At 43.4% G+C, this 20,594-nt stretch overlaps 1 protein-coding gene across 1 annotated transcript in view; it reads left to right on the top strand.

The window, feature by feature from the left end:
• The window catches only part of scara5 (scavenger receptor class A, member 5 (putative)), a 113,105-nt gene that overhangs the window by 67,500 nt on the left and 25,011 nt on the right, over positions 1–20,594 (top strand). Inside the window, exons 6-7 of the mRNA XM_069886778.1 lie at positions 9,042–9,146; positions 11,233–11,286. Coding sequence (XP_069742879.1) covers positions 9,042–9,146; positions 11,233–11,286 — 159 coding nt within the window. The remainder of the gene's footprint in view (positions 1–9,041; positions 9,147–11,232; positions 11,287–20,594) is intronic.

Raw genomic sequence — 20,594 nt, 5'->3', positions numbered from 1 at the left:
AGCAAATCTGAGGTAAGGCAGAGAAACCAAGGTTTATATTGGGTTAGGTGAGGGTGGAACCAGGGGAGGAGCCAGCCATCTGAATGCCAGTTCACTGTATTCACCCCTTCCTTCAGAATTGAGCCTGTGGGTGAAAAACAGAGACCATTCATTCAAAAAACTAATAGTTTACAAATATTTATGTTAAGTCTGTCAGGGGGTTTTGTAATTCTAGTTGAGCACCACAATACTGGATGATTTTGGGCTTCTTGAACTTCCTGGACTCGCTGTGGTACAGGATCAGTGAGTCTCGAGGGCTCCGGCTCAGGTCTTGAGGTGGATTGGACCACTTCCCAAACAGTGACTTTCGGGACCCTGAGTCAGGTACTCGGTAGTTCCTGGCAAACTTGAGGCAACAGACTCTCAGTTCCAGCAGGTGCCAGGTGACCTCTCTGCCATCAGGGTATAACATATAGAATATGTTGTGTTGGCGTGCAGCAGATGCATCCTCTCGATATGAGAGGATGCTCCTCCTCATATGATTTCTCAGCAGGACTGGCCTTGGTGCCATCAGCCAAGCCAGGAGAGTAGTCCCAGATGAGGATTCCTCTGGAACATAAGCTCGTGAGGAGTTGCGTTGGTCGCAGTGTAGAGGAGTGACCTTATGGAGTGGAGCGTGAGTAGGTCTTTTTGTCAGTGTGAGTCTGGAAGGCCTTTGGACCAGAGAGCCAATTTCACAGCCATCCATACAGTCATGTTCTCTTTTTCAACTTGTCCGTTCTCCTGGGGATTGTAGCTAGTCGTCCTGCTTGAGGGAATGCCCCTTGCGAGCAGGTACTGGCATAGTTCTTCGCTCATAAATGATGAGCCCTGGTCACTATGGATATAGCTGGGATACCCAACATGGTAAAAATAGAGTGCAAAGCCCTAATGACCATGTGGTGGTCATGTCTGGGCAGGGGATGGCAAATGGAAAATGAGAATACTCATTGATGACATTGAGAAAGTACACGTTTCCATTAATGGAAGGGAGGGGACCCTTGAAATCGACACTGAGTGATTCAAAGAGGCAGGATGCCTTTATCAAGTGTGCTTTGACAGGGTGGTAGAATTGGGGCTTGCACTCCGTGCAGACTTGGCAGGGCCTGGTCATTTCCCTGATGTCCTCAATGCATGCCTTGACAAAATGAGCCATGCGGGTGATGCCTGGATGGCAAAGTTCATTGTGCAATGACCGCAACTGGTCGGTATGTGCAGAGGGACAGCTCCCTTTTGACAGGGCATCTGGGATTCATTGAGAGTACCTGGCCTGTATGCTTTGTTGTAATTATAGGTGGAGAGTTCGATCCTCCACCTGGCAATCTTATCATTCTTTATTTTACCCCTTTTTGCATTATTAAACATAAATGCCAACAATCGCTGGTCAGCGAGCAGTGTAATTTTTCTGCCAGCTGGGTAATGCCTCCAGTGCCTGATGGCCTCTAAGATGGCTTGAGCCTCTTTCTCTACTGATGCGTTCCGAAGTTCGTGGCCTTGTAGGGTGCAGGGGAAAAAGGCAACTGGCTTGCCTCTCGGTTAAGGGTAGCGGCCAGAGTTATGTCAGAGGCATCGCTTTTCGAAAGCCGCCTGTGCTTCGGCTGACAATGGGAAAGAGGCGAACTTTAAAAGAGGGCTGACCTTATCCATGTAATGAAGGACCTATTGGGCATAGTAGGAGAAGAAGCCCAGACACCTCCTTAAAGCTTTCATGGTCCTCAGGATCGGGAGGTCTAACAGGGGGTCAGGCCCAATTATGCTATTCTCCACCACATAGCCCAGGATCATCAGATGTTTCCTCCAGAATACGGCCTTACTGGAGTTGTCCGTGTGATTCAGGGCCTTGGCCGTGTGGAAAACCTCTGGAGGTTGGGGGTCATGATCGAGAGAGTGTCCACAAATGGTGACATTGTCAAGATAAGGGAAGGTGGCCTTCAATCTATAATTGTCGACCATTTTGTCCATCTGTCCCTGGAAAACTGAGAACTCTTTGGTAATACCAAAAGGGACCCTCTGGAACTGATAGAGCCATCCGTCTGCCTCAAGTGCGGTGTAGGGGCAGTCCTTGGAATAGATCAGTAATTGATGGTATGCAGCTTCCAGGTTGCTGGTTGAATAGATCAGATACTCCGCAATTTCATTTACCATGGCTGATGTTCAAGGGAGTGGTTGACGTGACCAGGAGTGTGAAACGATTAATTGTTTGGCTGTAATCAATCACTAGCCTGGATTTTTCTTCCCCTTTCGTGATTATCACCTGGGCTCTCCATAGGCTGTTGCTGGGCTCAATGATGTTTTCTTTGAGCAGCCTCTGTGTCTTGGCCCTAATAAATCCCCGATCCCCCACACTGCTCTTTGTAGCTATTGGTTTGCAATTGGGAGTCAGGTTCGGAAACAGTGGGCCGTGATCAATATTTAGGGTGGAGAGAATGCATGAGGTGTCCGGCTTTTGGGACCTTCTGTTCGGCACCGTGATTGGGGGAGTGGGCCAGAGGTGACTGACACAGGAAGTCTGGACCCAGCAACACAGGAGTACCCAAATCCTTCAATACATTCAATCAGAACTTGCAAAATTACCACCCCCCCCCCCCACCTTTTACAGTTAGATGTACTCTACAATACCCCGGATCATCGCAGAGTGCGAGTGTGAAGCTAGGAAAATATGATAGTCCATCAGCTACACTCTTAAGATGTTCCACAGAGTCGTTGTAGAATTTATAAAGCTCTCAGTGGAACCATGCCAACTAAGCAATCAGTCAAATGTCCGTTTACCCTCACCTCCATTATCAAGTTATTCAATTAGTGAGGTATTGCCTGATTCAGGACGACCGATGCCAGTGCTCCAGAAACCCTGTTGCTCCCCATGCTGATGTCGACTCCCTCCTCTTTGCCCACGGGCAGACAAGATGGCATTGACCACAAGGCACGGCAAGATGCCACCCTCCATCTTGATCCGACGAAGGACTAGGCAGCGCTGACCTTGAGGCGTAGCAAGATGGCCACCGTGGCTTTCTGCGATGCCTCACTTCTGGTGGTGGGTCCCACCACGAGGTGCATCAAGACACTGGCAGCAAACAGCACGGAGAGGAGGAGGCCAGTCCTTCAGGACTTAGCATAGGTCGAGTGATGATTTGGGGGTTGCACACTAGGTCGTCCTCTTTGGGTTTCCTTTAGCCCGGTGGACCTTCATCCAGTGCCCTCACTTACTGCATCCTGCACACATGGAGTCCTTCGTGGGGCATCAAGCGAGGAGGTGCTATGCCAGGCCACAGTGGTCAGCACTGGAGCTGAGGGGGTCACAGGTGCTCCAATGACCTGGCCTTCTGAAAAGGCAGCACATTTGCCCATGAGGTCATCAGCTCTCATTTGACCTGTTCGAGCACTTTCGCCACCTCCAGGGTTCTGGCCAAGTCTTTCTTCCCCAACTCCAGGAGTCACTGTCTCACGTACCTTGACCTCACTCCTGCCATGAGGGTGTCCCGGATTTGTTCCTCCTCTCTCACCCAGGCCGTGGCCGCTTCATAGTGGCATTTTCTGGTCAGGGCCCACAGTTCAAGAACATAGTCGTCCAGTGACTCACCTGGACACTGCCGACGTTGAGAGAATCTGTGTCTCACCAGCTCATCGTCTGGGGCCTCGTGTAGCAAGCATTCAAGCCTTCAAAGGCTGAATCGTAGGTAGCACAGTCTCTGATGACAGTGAATCTTTTGGGGCCGACTCAAGAAAGAAGTGCCGATTTCCGTAGACCATCTGAGTTTAAGATGTCTTGTGTGGCCATCAGGTAAGACAGGAAGCACTCCAGCCAATAGGTGAATTCCTCTGGGACTCCACGGGACAAAGGGTCTATCTGGAGCATGCCTGGCTTCAACAGGGCTTCCATCCTGCTTCAAAGTTAAGCTATTAAAATTGTAATGTGACTAAATGCACTCGGAGACAAGTGAGGAGTACAAACGTGCTTTTAATAGCTTACAATCAATGGCCAGTAGACACAATAGTCCTCAGAGGAATCTGAGATAAGGTGGGAAAACCAGGGTTCATATTGGGGGTAGGTGAGGGTGGAGCCAGGAGAGGAGCCAGACATCTGAACAATACATAGATAGTGAATTCCAGTTCACTGCACATCGTAAATAGAATGTGTTGAGGGGGTAATGTTAGGTAAAAACATCATGAGCTGGGAATGAAGAAGGAGTCACCCAGTGCTGGGCCGTAACAAGATGCAGTTGTGACCTTGTACTCTCAAGATAAGAGTGGTAATGACAAATTGATGTGCAGCAAGCTAGCAGAGAAGGATAGCAACAGTTTATTCATTGGACAATGTAATGGTATGATAATTCACTAAGTACGTATCCTGAGGTATAAAAAACACCACTTGCTGATAACAGCAGAATGCGCCTTCTCCAACTAACACTGTTAGTTACAAGTGTTACAATCCGGTAATAAAGAACAAAGAACCTTGATTTCGACTCAGTCTGGTGTCTGACTCACTCATTCATGAACAAAGCAGACCTAACAGTAAGACAGTTCCCTGATAGGAAAAGGAAGGGAAGGAGGTGGAGAGCTGGAGACAGACGGCTAGGAAAAGAGAGAAACTGGGGGTGAGGGGGGGTAATGGAAATTGGAGACATCAATATTGATGCCATCTGGTTGGAGACTACTGAGACAGAATATAAGATTTATTCTATCATTTTGTGGGTGGCCTCTATTTGGCAGTACGTGAGGCCATGGGCAGATATGAGTGTGGGTGTGATATGTGGGATTAAAGTGGTTGGCCACTGAAAAGACCTGTTATTACAACAAAAAGAGCAAAGGTGCTATCAAAACAAACACCCAGTCTGTGTCAAGTCTCCCATATTTCTCCGATCAGAGAGCTACCATTCTTACCTCATCTCCTCATCTTCCCACCCGAATCCACCATTTGCCTCTTATCTGTTAGCCTATGCTCCTCCCCTTTCCTCTCCTCCCCTCTCCCCAAACCATTTTATTCTTGTGTCTAACTGATTTTCAACATCCCTGACCCAAAAACGTTGACTGCCTTTTACTTCCTATGGATTTTGTGTGACCTGCTGCCTTTCTCCAGCTCTACTGTATACTGCACTAAAATGGAATGATATTTGATTGATAATTGAAATATGAAACCATGGTGCTTCCACAAAAAATGTTTCAATCATTATTCAAACATCAGTAGTCATTTGTCTGGGATATTTATAATCGTAGTATATCAATAGCACAGAACAAAAGCATTTGACTCATTTAGTCTGTGCCAAATCTTAAAGAAACTTAGTTATTTCAATATGGTGCATTCTGCCCATATCGGCATTATTTTTCTCTTTCAAATATTTATTCAGGATTTCTCTGAGGATGACTCTTTGAGTCTCTGTATGTCAATCCATCAGGGAGAGCATTCCAAATACCAGACTCTCATGTATGGAAGCTTTCCTCATTCATCATCATGCTTTGTTCTGTTCCAGTCAGCAGAAATCAATCTTTTAGTCACTGGAAACAATGAATAGCATAAAAAGTGGAAAACAAATACAACTGCAGATGTTGGAATACAAAAGATAAATAGAACTGCAGGAATAAATTTGGCGGCATGGACTCGTGAGCCAAAATTACCATATCTACATTTAAAAAAACTCAAAGTCAAGCAGCATCCATGAAAGAGAAATCATCCAATTTTTCAGCTCAACAATTCCTCCTCAGAGCTAGAGAGAGTGCAAAGGGTTGTGTTTTTTTTAAATATCTTACTTTTACTCTTCTTGTTTACATCTGGCCTCACTCTAACAGTAGGGGAGGCTGCTACAACTCTCCACAAAATCGGTTTCATATTGTTACTGCAGATCTCAGCACATGGGCTTCATTTTTGCTAACAACCCTAATATATTGTGTCTTGCCAAGTATCTTTTTGCACATTAGCTGCATTGCTCTCATCTTGCTTCTCAATTCCTAGTTTTCATAAACTGAATTGGGGCGGCACGGTTGGCATAACGGCTTTTGCCAATGTCTTTATAGCCTTAGCGATCGGGCAGGGATTTGAATCCCGCGCTGTCTGTAAGGAGTTTGTATGTTCTCCCCACGTCTACGTGGGTTCTCTCTGGGGGCTCCGGTTTCCTCTCACCCTTCCAAAAAAAACCGTACTGTAGCGGCTACTACGGTAGAGCTACTGAAATAATACAAAACCACACACCAGACTAGTCAGCTGAAGACTGATTTATTCAGGTTGACAGGCTTCTTTTATATACTGTGTGTCCTGGGCTCCATGAGACAAGGTGGGGTGTCACTATGAAATTGCTGCCGTGATCTTGTGTCCGGCAGGTTTAAATCTAGCCTTGCAAGTGTCCTGCGCCTTCCAGCAGGGGACTCTACGTGCTGTTCCTCAGCACTCGGTATCCCTTGCGTGCGGTCCTAGTGAGTAGGCAGGTGTTCACATTATGGTTCTGCATGCCCGCAGAACCCCACCGGCAACAGTTCGCATTGCCGCGCTGTGCACACGCTCAGCCTGCTACACACCCTCTACATCACAACCCCCCCCCAAATTGTCACTGGAAATTAAAACACCAGTAGCGTGTGCCTTAGGAGGACACCCACGTCGTCTGGGCTGTGGGCATTGAATGGGTGCAGTGGGATCCATATGGGCAGGCTTCAGTCTGTCGACACTAAACAGTTGCAAATGTCCCCCAATGTCCAAAGTAAACACAACTCCGTCCCTCTTAATCATATGGTTCTTGTAACAGTGCTACTGGGACCTGTCTGCATACAAAAACAAAATTAGCGTCGAGGAGCTGTGGGCACATGTTATTTAGGGGTTCCATGCCAGCTGGTAGGAAACGGTTTCCTGCTAATGATACCGTGTCAAAGTTGCTGAAGGTTGTCCAGGTTAGAGTTGGTTGTGAAATGAATGTCCCCTGGAACTGTAAGTACCATACCATAAACCATCTCTGCCGATGATGCAGACAAATCTTCCTTTGGGAGCTCCCAGTAGAACCCATGACAATTCATCGACCCAATTGGGACCGGTGAGTCGAGCCTTAAGCGTGGACTTTAGTTGCTGGTGGAAACGCTCCACAAGGCAGTTTGACTGTGGATGGTACGCCGTCGTGTGGTGCAGGTGTAAGCCACAAAAGCATGCAAAGGCAGACCATAATGCAGAGGTGAATTGTGCTCTGCAGTCTTACATTATGTGCGTTGGGACACTAAATCTAGCGATGTAATTGATGATGAACGCCCTAGCACATGCTTCAGTGTCACTGAATGGCAGCAGGATGGCCCCTGGTCAACACATGAAACGGTGCACCACTGTTAAAACGTATCTCATGTTTTGAGATACTGGCAATGGGCCGACCAGGACCACATGCATGTGTTCAAACCTCCTGCGTACCGCTGGAAAAGGCTGAGGAGGTGCTTGGTGGGCCGCTGAATTTTGGCCGTCTGGCAGGAGGCACATATACGTGCCCATTGAGCGACGTCTTTTCTTAGTTCATGCCATACGTATTTATTTGAAATGAGTTTGACTGACGTTCTGATGGATGGATGGATGAGACAAGCCATGTATCTGGTCAAAAAGACGTCATCTCCATGATGCCAGAATCAACGGTCTAGGGTAGCCTAAAGAAATGTCACAAAGAAGGGTTGGGCCACCCTGTTGTGGTGCCACCCGTTGTATGTCCAGGTTAGTAATGGCCGAACTATATGTCTGAACATCGGCGTCGATGGCCTGTGCACTAGTCAATTCAGGAATATCAATTCCACCCTGAATATGATATACAGTCGGTCTGGACAGCATATCTGCGACAAGATTATCTTTCCCTGAAACATGGTGCATGTCCGTCGTGAATTCTGAAACATACGATAAGTGACGCTGCTGTCTTGCTGACCATGGATCGTTATTTTGCTGAAGGCAAAAATGAGTGGCTTATAAACACAGTGAAATGGCGACCTTACAAAATATATCAGAAGTGCCGTGTGGCTAGGTACAATGCAAAACAGTTCCCGATCAAATGTACTATATTTAAGTTCCGTTGACATTAAATGCCTGCTGAAGAAAGCGAGGTGTTGATAATGGCCATTGATGTACTGCTTGAGAACCGTACCCACAGCCGTACTCGAGGCGTCAGTGCTTAGTACCAAGGCAACCTCAGGGTTGGGATGGGCGAGCATTGCTGCTTTGGCCAATGCCTCTTCAGCAGTCGTAAACGCAACCTGTGCCTCTGATGTCCAGGTAACGTCCCTGTGCTTGGTGGAGATGATCTGGAACAGTGGCCGAAGAATGTCAGCAGCTGAAGGAATAAACCGTTGATAGAAGTTTATCAGGCCCAGAAATTTCTGCAGTCCCTTAACCGTGGTAGGTTTGGAAAAAGCACGAACTGCGTCTATCTTGCTGGATAAGGGAAATATACTGTTGACCGTGATCTTGTGTCTGAGGAAGTCAATGGTGGATCTGCCAAATTGGCATTTGCTAGGGTTGATGGTAAGACCGAATTCCTCTAGCCATTGGAAAAGGTGGTGCAAATACAGGTGGTGATCTTGCTCAGTTTGACTGGCTATGAGGATGTCATCCAAGTAAATGTATGCAAACTCCAAATCCCTGCTTAAAGCGTCCATCAGCCGCTGGAATATTTGAGCAGTGTATTTCAATCCAAATGGCATTCTGAGGAATTCAAAAAGTCCAAAAGGGGTAATAATTGCTGTTTTAGGGATATCATCCTTATGGATAGGTATCTGATGATATCCTTTGACCAGATCAACCTTGGAAAAAATGTGGCAATGGTGTAGGTGGGCAGAGTAATCCTGTATATGAGGAATTGGGTACCTGTCAGGTGTTGTAACATCATTAAGCCTAAGGTAATTGCTGCTGGGTCTCCATCCACCTGTTTTCTTGGATATCATGTATAATGGAGATGCCCAAGGACTGTTGGAGCGTTGAATGATACCCAACTCCTCAATTGCCATAAACTCTGCCTTTGTTCCAAGAGCAAAATGCAACCTATGGATAATAGTCATTCTGAGGCATGTTTTTGCTTTTTTTTTAGGGACTCCTGGTTATCCTGGAAAACCTGGACAAATAGGCCTCAAAGGGGATCCTGGAGAGCGTGGACCACCTGGGTTTTCTGTCAAGGGACAGAAAGGATCATGGGGTATGTTATTATTCAAGCTTCATCCTGTCGTACATTAATAGTCCAATTCATTTTTTATCAGGGAATTGCTGTTCTCCAGGAATATTGCACAGATACAATTTCATTTTCAGTTAGCCTTCCAAAATAATACTAATTGGAGTAAGGTATAGATAGAGTAAATAGTCGGTCTTTTTCCCAGGAATGGGAGAATCTAAAAGTAGAGGCCATAGATTTAGTTGAGAGGGGAGAAGTTTAATGGAGATTTTGGGACAAAGTTTTCACATGAATGTAGTGGCTATCTGGAATGAGTTGCCAGAGAAAATGGTGTTTAAACAACATTTAGACAGTTACTTGGATAAGAAAGAAGAAGAGAGATATGGGTGATATTGGTGAAATGCAGTTTAGACTATCCAAGCACCAAATTCAGTTTGTGAAAGTCGCATTGTTGGTAGCCAGGAAATGGCTAACTCTCAACTTAGTATTACACGATGGAATATGGAAATGCAGAGTTATATTCCCCTGGAGAAGATTACTTATATATAAATATGACACACTCATTGAAGTATGGCAGCCATATCTGAGGCATATAGGTGTGCAGAAATTATCTATATTCACCCACCTCCCCTTGAGTAATGAGATAGGAAGCAAGCCGTCCTACCAGGTAAATAAAGGAGAGAGTGAATTGGGGCTGTGGCACAGACGACGTGTTTTACTTTTTAGTTTTACTTTTACAGTTTATTTAACTCCCGTGTTTCTTGAACTTTGAGGAAGATTTTGGATCCCGTTGGTGCTAGGCCATTTTTCTTATGTAGTTGTGTGTTTGTACAAGTTGAGAGAAGGTGGGGAGAGAACAAGGGGAGTGGAAGGGAAAAAATACTGGACTCTGTAAATGATATTGCTTGGCAAGAAAATGCTTTGTATTGTTTGCATTTGCATGAACCTTTGAAAATAAAATATTCAAAAAAAAAAGAACTCTGAAAACTATGAAAACCCAAAATGTCATGGAGATAAAAATCGAATTTGATTTGCTTAGTTTTTTTTTGTGAATGACTGGTCTTCATTATAAAGAGGAAGAATTGGAAAGTGCAATCCCTAAAATGGTGTGTTAAAATCATATTTAATAAAACAGAATATATTATATTGATTTTCCAAAAATCCTCGATCTGGTGCAAGGTTTATGACTTCTGAAGTCAGACTGATTTTCCTCCATTTATACCTCATTGTTTTGGAAGCCTCTGAGAGAAATTAGTTTTGTATTTATTAAAGTTTATTCAAGTCTCTTCATAATTGATATTCTAGTCCTCAGAACCTGAATGGCACACTTCAGAATCTTCAGTGGCCACATTTGAAGTGTTCTACATTATTCATTTCTCTGTAGTGAGATAAATTTAGAAATGCACAACCCTGATTAGTGCAGAAGAGATTAACTTAAGATGAGTCAAGTTAATTTTGCTTATATAGATTATTTAACAAGGGGGAAACACAGTAACCATTCAGTTCCTCAACATTGGCTACAGACCCTAGGATGTTTCAAGGCATCAGGTCAAACACGGGCAAGGAAACCTTCTGATTACACCTACTATCTCTTGGCAGATGAATCAGATGAATTAGTAGTCTTCAGATTTAGTCGAAAGAAGGATGTATATTGTATTCTGATTAGGGTCATCAATGCCCACCAGCAAAAGTAGCTTTGCAGTGCCACCAAAAACAAAACTGGACAAGTCCTGATGGAAAACACCATTTTCGTAGAACCCTGTTGCTGTACCTCCCAAGTATCTTTTTTGTCTACAATACTCCCCAAGGCTCTACCATTCATCTTGTAAGCCCTGTCTTGGTTTAACTGAACAAAGTGAAAATCTCATACTTGTCTCGGTTAAATTCTATCTGTCATTCCAAGGCCCACTTTTCCAGCTCACTTCAATCCTGTTCTCTATAGCTGTTTTTCGGCATCATCAAGAAACTTACTAACTTCATTGTCATACAAGTCGCTGTTATGGATGACAGTCAGTGACTCCATCACCAATCCCTGTGGCACACCATGGTTACAGGCCTCCAATTTGAGCATTTTTGCTCACTAATGTGTATTTCTTGTATTTTTTTTTAAAAGGTCGCAGAGGTGAAAGAGGAAGAAAAGGACAAAAAGGGCAGAAGGGTGATAACGGTGAGTACAGAGTACATCTCTAACAATGATATCCTGGGGTATTAGATGCCCATTACATTGAGCTGAGGTACTACTTGGTCTATAATTGACTATTAGGAATTGGAGGGAGGGAAAACAGTATATGCTGGTACTCTTCTCCAAAGTGCTTCTCTCCTTTACAACTTATGATGGTGCAAACAAAGTTTTTGTGAAATCAGGTGAAGAAACATTCATGCCAATCCTCGGCCACTCAATTTATTAGCAAAATTTGTGCTGCCTTATCTGCAGCAGCTTGAGTAAAGATCATGAAATATGGTTCTACAAATAACAATAAGGAGGGACACAAGAGACTGCAGAGAAAAGTTAAACCACTGGTGGAATTCTGCAGGTCAGTGAAGAAATAGTCTCTTGTATAAAGACAAGTTCTTATTGTTGCTTCAATATCAACTATGTGTGGGTTTATATTTTAACTTCAAGCATACAAAGCGGCATGGTGAACGGCTAAACTGGATGCATGTTTATTCTACTCTCTCCAGCTACATTCTTCATGGATATATATATCATACATTAATTAGCATCCGTCAGCAGTCTACACAGTTCCCCTTTTTAAAAGTGAGTAATTCAGATTATTCATAAGTTTCAGGTCAATCCCTTTTCATTGTCATGTGCATAAATACACAAAATTAGTTTAGTTTACTATACTGGAGACACCGCTAGTTCAGCACCCCCACCAAGAGGAGATGGAAATGCAAAAGAGAATCCCTTCAGAGACATTGAGACTCCTCCAATGGCATCGCCTAATAATCTATGTAGCTGCATGGCCTCTTGTCTGTTCTAGTAGTTAACCCGGATTCTAGGCATCCAAGTTAACTCCTCGGCCCCTAGTTCTGAACCTCCAATATGATTAGGAAGCTGTCAACATATTGGACAGCATGGTTGGTGTAGTGGTTAGCCCGTTAGCACAACGCTATTACAGTGCCAGCAATACAGATTCAAATCCAGTGCTATGTGTAAGGAGTTTGTATGTTATCCCCATGAGTTACAGGGAAAGGTTAAATAGATTAGAACTTTATTCCCTGGAGTGTTCAAGAATGAGGGAAGATTTGATAAAATTATGAGGGGGGTAGACAGAGTAAATGTAGATAGGCTTTTTCCACTGAGGGTAGTTGAGATACAAACCAGAGGCTTCCACAAACATAGCTTCCCCTCCACCACCATCAACTCAGCCCACACCCGTATCACTTCCCTTTTCTGCTCATCTGCCCTGGCCCCCTCTGCCCCCAGACACAACAAACATAGAATCCCCCTCACCCTCACCTACCACCCCACCAGCCTCCGCATCCATTCACCAGAATTTCCTGCACCAGAGACATTTTCCCTTTCCCTCCCCTCTCTTCCTTCCATAGGGACCCTCCCTCCCTCCGTGATTCTCTTGTGCACTCATCCCTCCCCACCTATAATGCCGCCCCCCCCCCCCAGCCTTTCCCCTCTGGCTGCAAGAGGTCAGTGGGAGATTAACTACCACCTGGGCCTTAGGCTGTTTTAGTAAGGCCCCCCCCTGACCTTGCCCCCTGCCCCCTGTTCGATGAATAGAATGAAGTAAAATTATTCCATCTATTATCATTTGGGTGTGATGCCCTCATATATTCTAAATTTATCTGCCAGGTATGTCCTGCGAATACACCAGTTTGTGTTTGTTGGAGGAGCGAAGGAAAAACTTCATTAAAATCAAACAAAACTTTACATTACAGAAGCCATCTGCTAGCCCCAAATAATTTGAAAAGTCTGCTAGTTACAAAAGGATAAATAAAATCAGTTCTAAAAAAGTCTCGATACAAAATAACACAGAAGGGAGAGTCTTTTTTAAAAAAAAAAGTAAACCTTCCTTGAGTGGCGCTGTATCAGCCGACCTCTGTTGCAGGAGGAAGACTTTGGACTCACATGTACATACAAATGCAAACATTAATTAACAGGTAGCATTGGGACCTTAGGTGCAAAACTTTGCAAAGGCGAAGGGCAGGGCACAGTCCCATGGAGCTACCCATGGAATTCCCAGAGCTCACCCCAGTTCCTCACTCCCATTCGGTGGCTGCTCTTTTCAATGTGGATCCCCACATCCGCATTGATGAGATCAGTGCGACCCACCCCCCCCCCCCTACCGTGCAGCTCCACTCCCACTGCTGCCATTCAGGGTATTGGAGAACACCACGCATGTTCCTTAAGTCATTTCCAAGTCGTGACTGCACCCTCGGCTTCTTCAGTGGAGATAAGATGCATTCTTGCCATGAGTTTTCTGGGTATTTATGGCAGTCATAGAACTAACCACTGGTGTTCTGTGAAGTTTGCTGCAGTCATTTTTCATAACACCAAGCACCCCAATTTTCCTGACTCTGGTTTGGCATTTTGGATACTAAATAGTGATAGACTCCAGATGAGAGCACTTTAATCAATTTGGAGTTCCGAGAGCAGATTTTGGCATTGGTAAACCAATGGTTGTTATGGGCCTCTTTACCTTTCGGGGCCCCTAGGCTTCAGCCTAGTCAGCCTAATGGTTAATCCGCCACTGCAGAAGGTGCAACTCTTATGCCCACATCTCCTCCCTCACCATGGTCCAGGGCCACAAAGGCTTTTCAAGTGAAGCAACACTTCACTTGAATATCCACAGGACTGATTTACTGCAACCAGTATTCCCTTTGCAGCCTTCTCTACATCGGACAGACCCGTTGCAGATTGGCAGATCACTTCGCTAAGCACCTCCACTCCCTCTGCCACAAAGGAGACCTCCCCATAGCCAACTATTTCAGATCTAAGTCACACTGCCATGCTCACATGTCTGTCCATGGCCTTATGTACTGTCCCATCCTGACCACCCGCAGATTGGAGAAACAACACCTTATTTTCTGTCTAGGACTCTCTAGCCAGATGGCATTAACATTGATTTCTCTGATTTCTGCTAACTTCCTCACCTTTTCTTTCTCCTCCCCTTTCTAGTTTTTCTAGTTCTCATCTCCCTTCCCCCTTCACCCACCTAAATGTCCCTCTTCCCCCTGATCATTGCTGTACCCTCTCTCCCTTCTCCACTTATCATCTCCTGCCTTTGCCTCTCAGCCCCCCCCCCACAATTGTTTTGTTTGGACACCTGCCGACACGCTTTCATATGATGAAGGGCTCAAGCCCAAAACGTTGGTTATTTTTTAAAATCTTTGTTACGTAAAGGACACTGTTTGACCAACTGAGTTTCTCCAGCATTTTGTATTTTTACTTCATTCATGTTATCTACAGAATTTTGTGATTTACTACAAACCAGAGGGCATGGGTTAAGATTGAAAGGGGAAAGGTTTAGGGGGAACATCTTCACACAGAGGATGGTGGGGGTATGGAACAAACTTCCAGCTGAAGTGACAAATGTGGGCTCAATTTTAACCTTTAAGAGGAATTTGGGCAGGAACATGGATGGGAGAGGTACGGAGGCCTACGGAATCGCAGCAGGTCAGTAGGACTGGACAAAAAAAATGGTTCAGCACAGACTAGAAGGGCCGAAGAGGCCTGTTTCTGTGCTGTAGTGTTCTATGGTTCTATGGCTTGAATGAATATCTTCCTGGTTTCCTCCCACAGGATGTATGGGGTAGTAAGATTCATTGGTCACATGTGTGCATTCAGTGAGCTCATAGACCAGAAGGGCCTGTTACTGTGCTGCATCTCTAAATTTTTTTTTCAATTTAGAAAATTAAACACCTGATGCTTTTTGGGAACTGAACTCAAAACATGGTTCCCACAATCTAATCTCTTGCAGTCTGGTGAGTCCTTCAGCTACCATGCCCCTCACTGGTTTACTGATTATGGTATGTTACCTGTCTGGTCTTCTCCCAAGCTTCACTTTTTTGGCAGCATGGTGTTCTTCTGCTCTGGTACCTTTTGAGTAATTAAAGAGAATGCCGAGGCATTATCAAGTCTATTCCTTCAAGATGTAATGTGAAACTCATTAGAAATACATTGTTAGTCATTTCAAACTCCATGAAGGTATTTTTGTTGTTTTACCCTACAATCATGAATGATTTCATGTTTCCTTTCATTCATAATTGTTTCCATTTTCCTTGTACTGATTGCTGTACATTTGCATTTAGGTCCAAGAGAAACGATTTCATTTTGTACAAATACAGTAAAATCCCCGGTATCCAGCACCTACGGGGATTGTGGATGCCAGATATGCGAATTTTCCAGTTGCCTGACAATGCCTAACTACAATAAAAATAAACAATTTAAAAGACAAATGACAGTGTAAAAATGTAATCTGAAAAAAAATCAGTATTGTATTCTTTAATTATGTAAAGTTCACTTTAATTTAGTAATACCTATAATTTACAAAATTTAAATTCATACTCCAGTTACTGGTACTGTAATCTTTGGCTTGGCTTCGCGGACGAAGATTTATGGAGGGGGTAAAAGTCCACGTCAGCTGCAGGCTTGTTTGTGGCTGACAAGTCCGATGCGGGACAGGCAGACACGGTTGCAGCGGCTGCAGGGGAAAAATGGTTGGTTGGGGTTGGGTGTTGGGTTTTTCCTCCTTTACCTTTTGTCAGTGAGGTGGGCTCTGCGGTCTTCTTCAAAGGAGGTTGCTGCCCGCCAAATTGTGAGGCGCCAAGATGCACGGTTTGAGGCGATATCAGCCCACTGGCAGTGGTCAATGTGCCAGGCACCAAGAGATTTCTTTAGGCAGTCCTTGTACCTTTTCTTTGGTGCACCTCTGTCACGGTGGCCAGTGGAGAGCTCGCCATATAACACGATCTTGGGAAGGCGATGGTCCTCCATTCTGGAGACGTGACCCACCCAGCGCAGCTGGATCTTCAGCAGCGTGGACTCGATGCTGTCGACCTCTGCCATCTCGAGTACTTCGACGTTAGGGATGAAAGCGCTCCAATGGATGTTGAGGATGGAGCAGAGACAACGCTGGTGGAAGCGTTCTAGGAGCCGTAGGTGATGCCGGTAGAGGACCATTGATTCGGAGCCGAACAGGAGTGTGGGTATGACAACGGCTCTGTATATGCTTATCTTTGTGAGGTTTTTCAGTTGGTTGTTTTTCCAGACTCTTTTGTGTAGTCTTCCAAAGGCACTATTTGCCTTGGCGAGTCTGTTGTCTATCTCATTGTCGATCCTTGCATCTGATGATATGGTGCAGCCGAGATAGGTAAACTGGTTGACCGTTTTGAGTTTTGTGTGCCCGATGGAGATGTGGGGGGGCTGGTAGTCATGGTGGGGAGCTGGCTGATGGAGGACCTCAGTTTTCTTCAGGCTGACTTCCAGGCCAAACACTTTGGCAGTTTCCGCAAAGCAGGACGTCAAGCGCTGAAGAGCTGGCTCTGAATGGGCAACTAAAGCGGCATCGTCTGCAAAGAGTAGTTCACGGACAAGTTTCTCTTGTGTCTTGGTGTGAGCTTGCAGGCGCCTCAGATACTGTAATAGTGTTGAGCTAACTGCTATACTAATTAATCTAATTAATCCCCACTATCATAATTAATCCCCTTCCCCCAAGTTTACAAATAAAGCCTTACTAATACAGTATACTTAATAATATACTAATAAAGACAAAGATAGGCAGGGTTAGGGAGACATTTTGGAAGTCGCCCCAGTGGAGACCGCCATTGGCCAACTCTTCATCATGGGTACCACCATTTTATTCAAACACAACTTTATTGAAACTTTATTCAAACTGTTGTTGCAGGAGGAGCATGACAGGGGCACTCCATTGACTGAATGTTTTCTCCCATCTTCACCAAGGGTTGTGTGTTGCTTCGGTGAACATTTATTTTGACAATTTAAAACTTTTATTTAAATTTGTATTTATTTTATTATCTATTTATTTATTTCCTTGATTTTTTTGCCGCTTGCTCAGGAGCAATACTGGAGTAAATGGAGAAAATATTCTCAATATTTTTATCATTGGAAATTTTCCAAAGTGGGAGTCATCATACAAGGTTGTATACTTTTCCTAAAGGCTAATTTCTTACTTTCTTTTAATATTATGTTGTGACGACTGTTTGTCCACATTTTACCAAGAATTGCTTGCCATCTACAATGCCTTTCTGCCCACTTTAGCTGGGCTTGCCAAATCCTTGCAGATATTTCATCATGATATCATCTGAAAGGGCCCTGAAGGTTGCTTTAGTTTGTAAACTAAAGTATTTCCAGCAGTTACATCTGCTAGCCATAAATCACAGTCCACAAAACACTGGAAGGAATGTCTGGATAATCAAAATAATTCACATTAGTCTTCTAACCTGGACATTAAACAGGGATCAACCAGCACCAATAATGAGATGTGGTTATGATTAGATATAAATCAATTTTGTGAATTAAATTTGAATGAAGGATATATACTCCGCCCATGCATTTAGCATGTTTATATAGACAACAGCCCTGAAAATATCTGCTTATTCCTAAATTTTGTCAGTGTATGGGTTAAGACCCAATTAATCAAAGTTTTGTAAAGGAATGATAAACTGTGTCTTGATCACTTCACATGAAGCAAAGAAGACCTGGAGTTCTGGTATTGTTTTGTCCAATCTTGACTAACAATACTAATGGCAGATCATCTTGTCTTTTGCCCATTTACAGTTGATAGTTACTTGCTGAGACAATAGTAACCACACTTCAAAATAAATCACTGCTGGTAAAGCATTCTGGAATGACTAACAACATAAATTTAGGCATTTTTCTTTTCTCAAAGCATGTAATGTTTATATCCATTAAATAAACAATGAATGCTCTCATGATATTCCTGTCCAGAAAAAAGAGCTTTTCCTTGATTTTCTGAACATTTTTGTGATTATTGGATATGTCCAATCATTTGAGAGCATCATTGCTTTCTTCAGCTGGGTAGATATGTACTTTCTGCAGTTATAGAAATGAATTTGGTATTGAAGTGCAGAACCAAAAAGGTGTGCTAACCGAAATGAAGGCCAGAAATCCCTTGGATCCATTGCCAATTCACCAGAACTATTTCACTGAAAAAAGTTACTTAAAATCTCATTAAAAGGTGTCTCCACTGCAGTGAAATAATTTCCTGAGCAATTTCTCAACCACAGAATTATCTAGCAGTTATGGCTTGTAAAGTGGACACTGCTGCCATAATGGACATGTTGTCCCAATCTCTAGTGTCCAAAATTGTGTTGAGCTGTTTTCCTGAAAGTAGTTTGATATGACTGAATATCATCCTCAGGGGATAGCAAAGAGTCATGTTTTTGGTGTGGGACTAGAAATATTTTGGTGCAGCCACTGGTTTCTATATGATATAATTTCAATTTTTAAAGTGTTTGTTTAAAAAAGAATCATGATTTGTGGAATTACAATGTTCTATCTGTTAATCAGTATGAAGATTCTCATGAACTTACAGTGATACCAAGCAGTGTTCAACACATGCCTGAAACCACCTCAGCCATTGCGAGCACATGAACTGTAGAAGCACGGGCCAGAGTAAATCCCTTTGTCATGCTGCCCAATGCAGAAAACTCACTGCAGGTTATTGGTCTATAATGGAACACCTGTGCTCAGGACCCATCGCCCCCTTTCCCAATTGCATGTGGCACCTTCATTGCAATCTTAATCCTCTTACCACTCACTACATGTTAATGACCTTAACAACACATTCCCCCCTTTCCCCTTATGCCCAAACTAATTCTCAAAATCATAATGCACCATACCATGCCCAGCTAACGCCCACCCCATTACTCTTTCTCACTAAAGAATCATGAACTATAAACATATAAACATATTCTATGCTTTATGGTGCCCAAGCTTCATGTAAAGTAGAATCCTGCAGCAGCACAAACCCTGAAAAAGTATTCATTGTTTGCCATTCCCCACTGTTTCTGTACAGTGCGGTATTTATTATGTTAGTAAGGCAGGTGGGCTGGAACCTAATGACGTTACGATGTATGTTTAAGAAATAAAGACTACTTGTTGTTCCCTTATTGCTCTTCCTTCAACTCCCGACATTCTAGTTATCACTGAAGTCAGAGTTTAACAATATTCCCAACTTTGTTCACAGCCTTGCCTCAAACACATAATGTATCTATTTCTGGACATCAAAGAATTTCTAGGCCAATGTTTTATGAACTTAAATTGATTATATTTTCTACAATCAAAATTTCCTGATCATATTCAGCAAATTTTATAAAAATGTTGAACTTTGTGGTGCTTAAATACATTTCCTCTATTTTTAACTGGGGTTCTCGTCCAGTAACATAACCACCATGGTACTTCACATCTTATCTCATCCAGGTATTTTGGCGTATATTCTGCATGTAAGTTCCTTGTACGAGTGCTGCTCATCTATAGTTTGTTTCCTTTTCATTTGAACCCATCCATCTTATCAGTTGTTAAATGATCACTCAAACTTTTCCTCAATTACTAACTCTAATGGGGGCTTCGTTACACTGTGTATAATTAACTTGAACTGGTTTCTAAAATGAATGGTTTATATTTAATTTGTAACCCATGCACCTTTGTTTAGGTTTGTCAATCATCCCTTACTTCAACTGGACTTTCTCCAGGATCTGAAATCCGTGATATCTCAGACTTTCTCTTGTGGTCAACACCAACTGTTAGGTTTGACTTCCATTTAGGTGGAATGGGAAAAATGGTTCCTTAGCCACAACTGGGAAGCCCAAAATTGTATGAGGGAATCTCAAAGAAACTGTCTACTAGATAAATCATTTGATTTTGAGGGGCATTTAAAATTTCCCATTCCTCCTGCAGTGCTGCAAAGGTTCTTAACGCAGCTGCTGAGCTTCCAAAGTCTAGAAGTCTCAGAGAACCAGCATTAAACCAAAAGGTGGAATTAAATGTTAGGTTCTCAATCTCATGATACATTTAGTTAGCCAGTCCTCCTCTGAAAAATTATTTTGTTGCCCAAAGGTGACACACTTTTCTCAGTTTGGATTTGGACAAGATATATCTTGAGTGGGCAGAGTCTTGAGATTTTAGATATTTTTACATCTCACCCAACCCAATTCATCAGTTTCAAGGTTAATCTTTTTCAATCTAATTTCTCCCATTTCTTTATAGTTTTAGACACTCAGATTATATCAGTTTCTCCTTCAATTGTTTTTTATGAAAGGAGCTGCATTTGTCAAATCTTTCTTAAAATTAAATCCCTTCTTACCAGTGAATATTCCAGTGAAGCTAAGCCTTCCCTTCTGTTACATCTTTCCATTCATTCTTCCCTAATGGAGTGAAATATGCAATCTTCTCAGCCAAGAACACAATTTATAGTCCAGACAGCTTTGGAAATATACTTGAAGCAGGTGCAATTTCTTTTCAACCATCACATG

This window comes from Narcine bancroftii, chromosome 6 (genome assembly GCF_036971445.1).
Source record: "Narcine bancroftii isolate sNarBan1 chromosome 6, sNarBan1.hap1, whole genome shotgun sequence".
NCBI classification, from domain to species: domain Eukaryota; kingdom Metazoa; phylum Chordata; class Chondrichthyes; order Torpediniformes; family Narcinidae; genus Narcine; species Narcine bancroftii.
The sequence above is the reverse complement of the archived record's forward strand: the minus strand, read 5'-3'. Positions and strand labels throughout refer to the sequence as shown.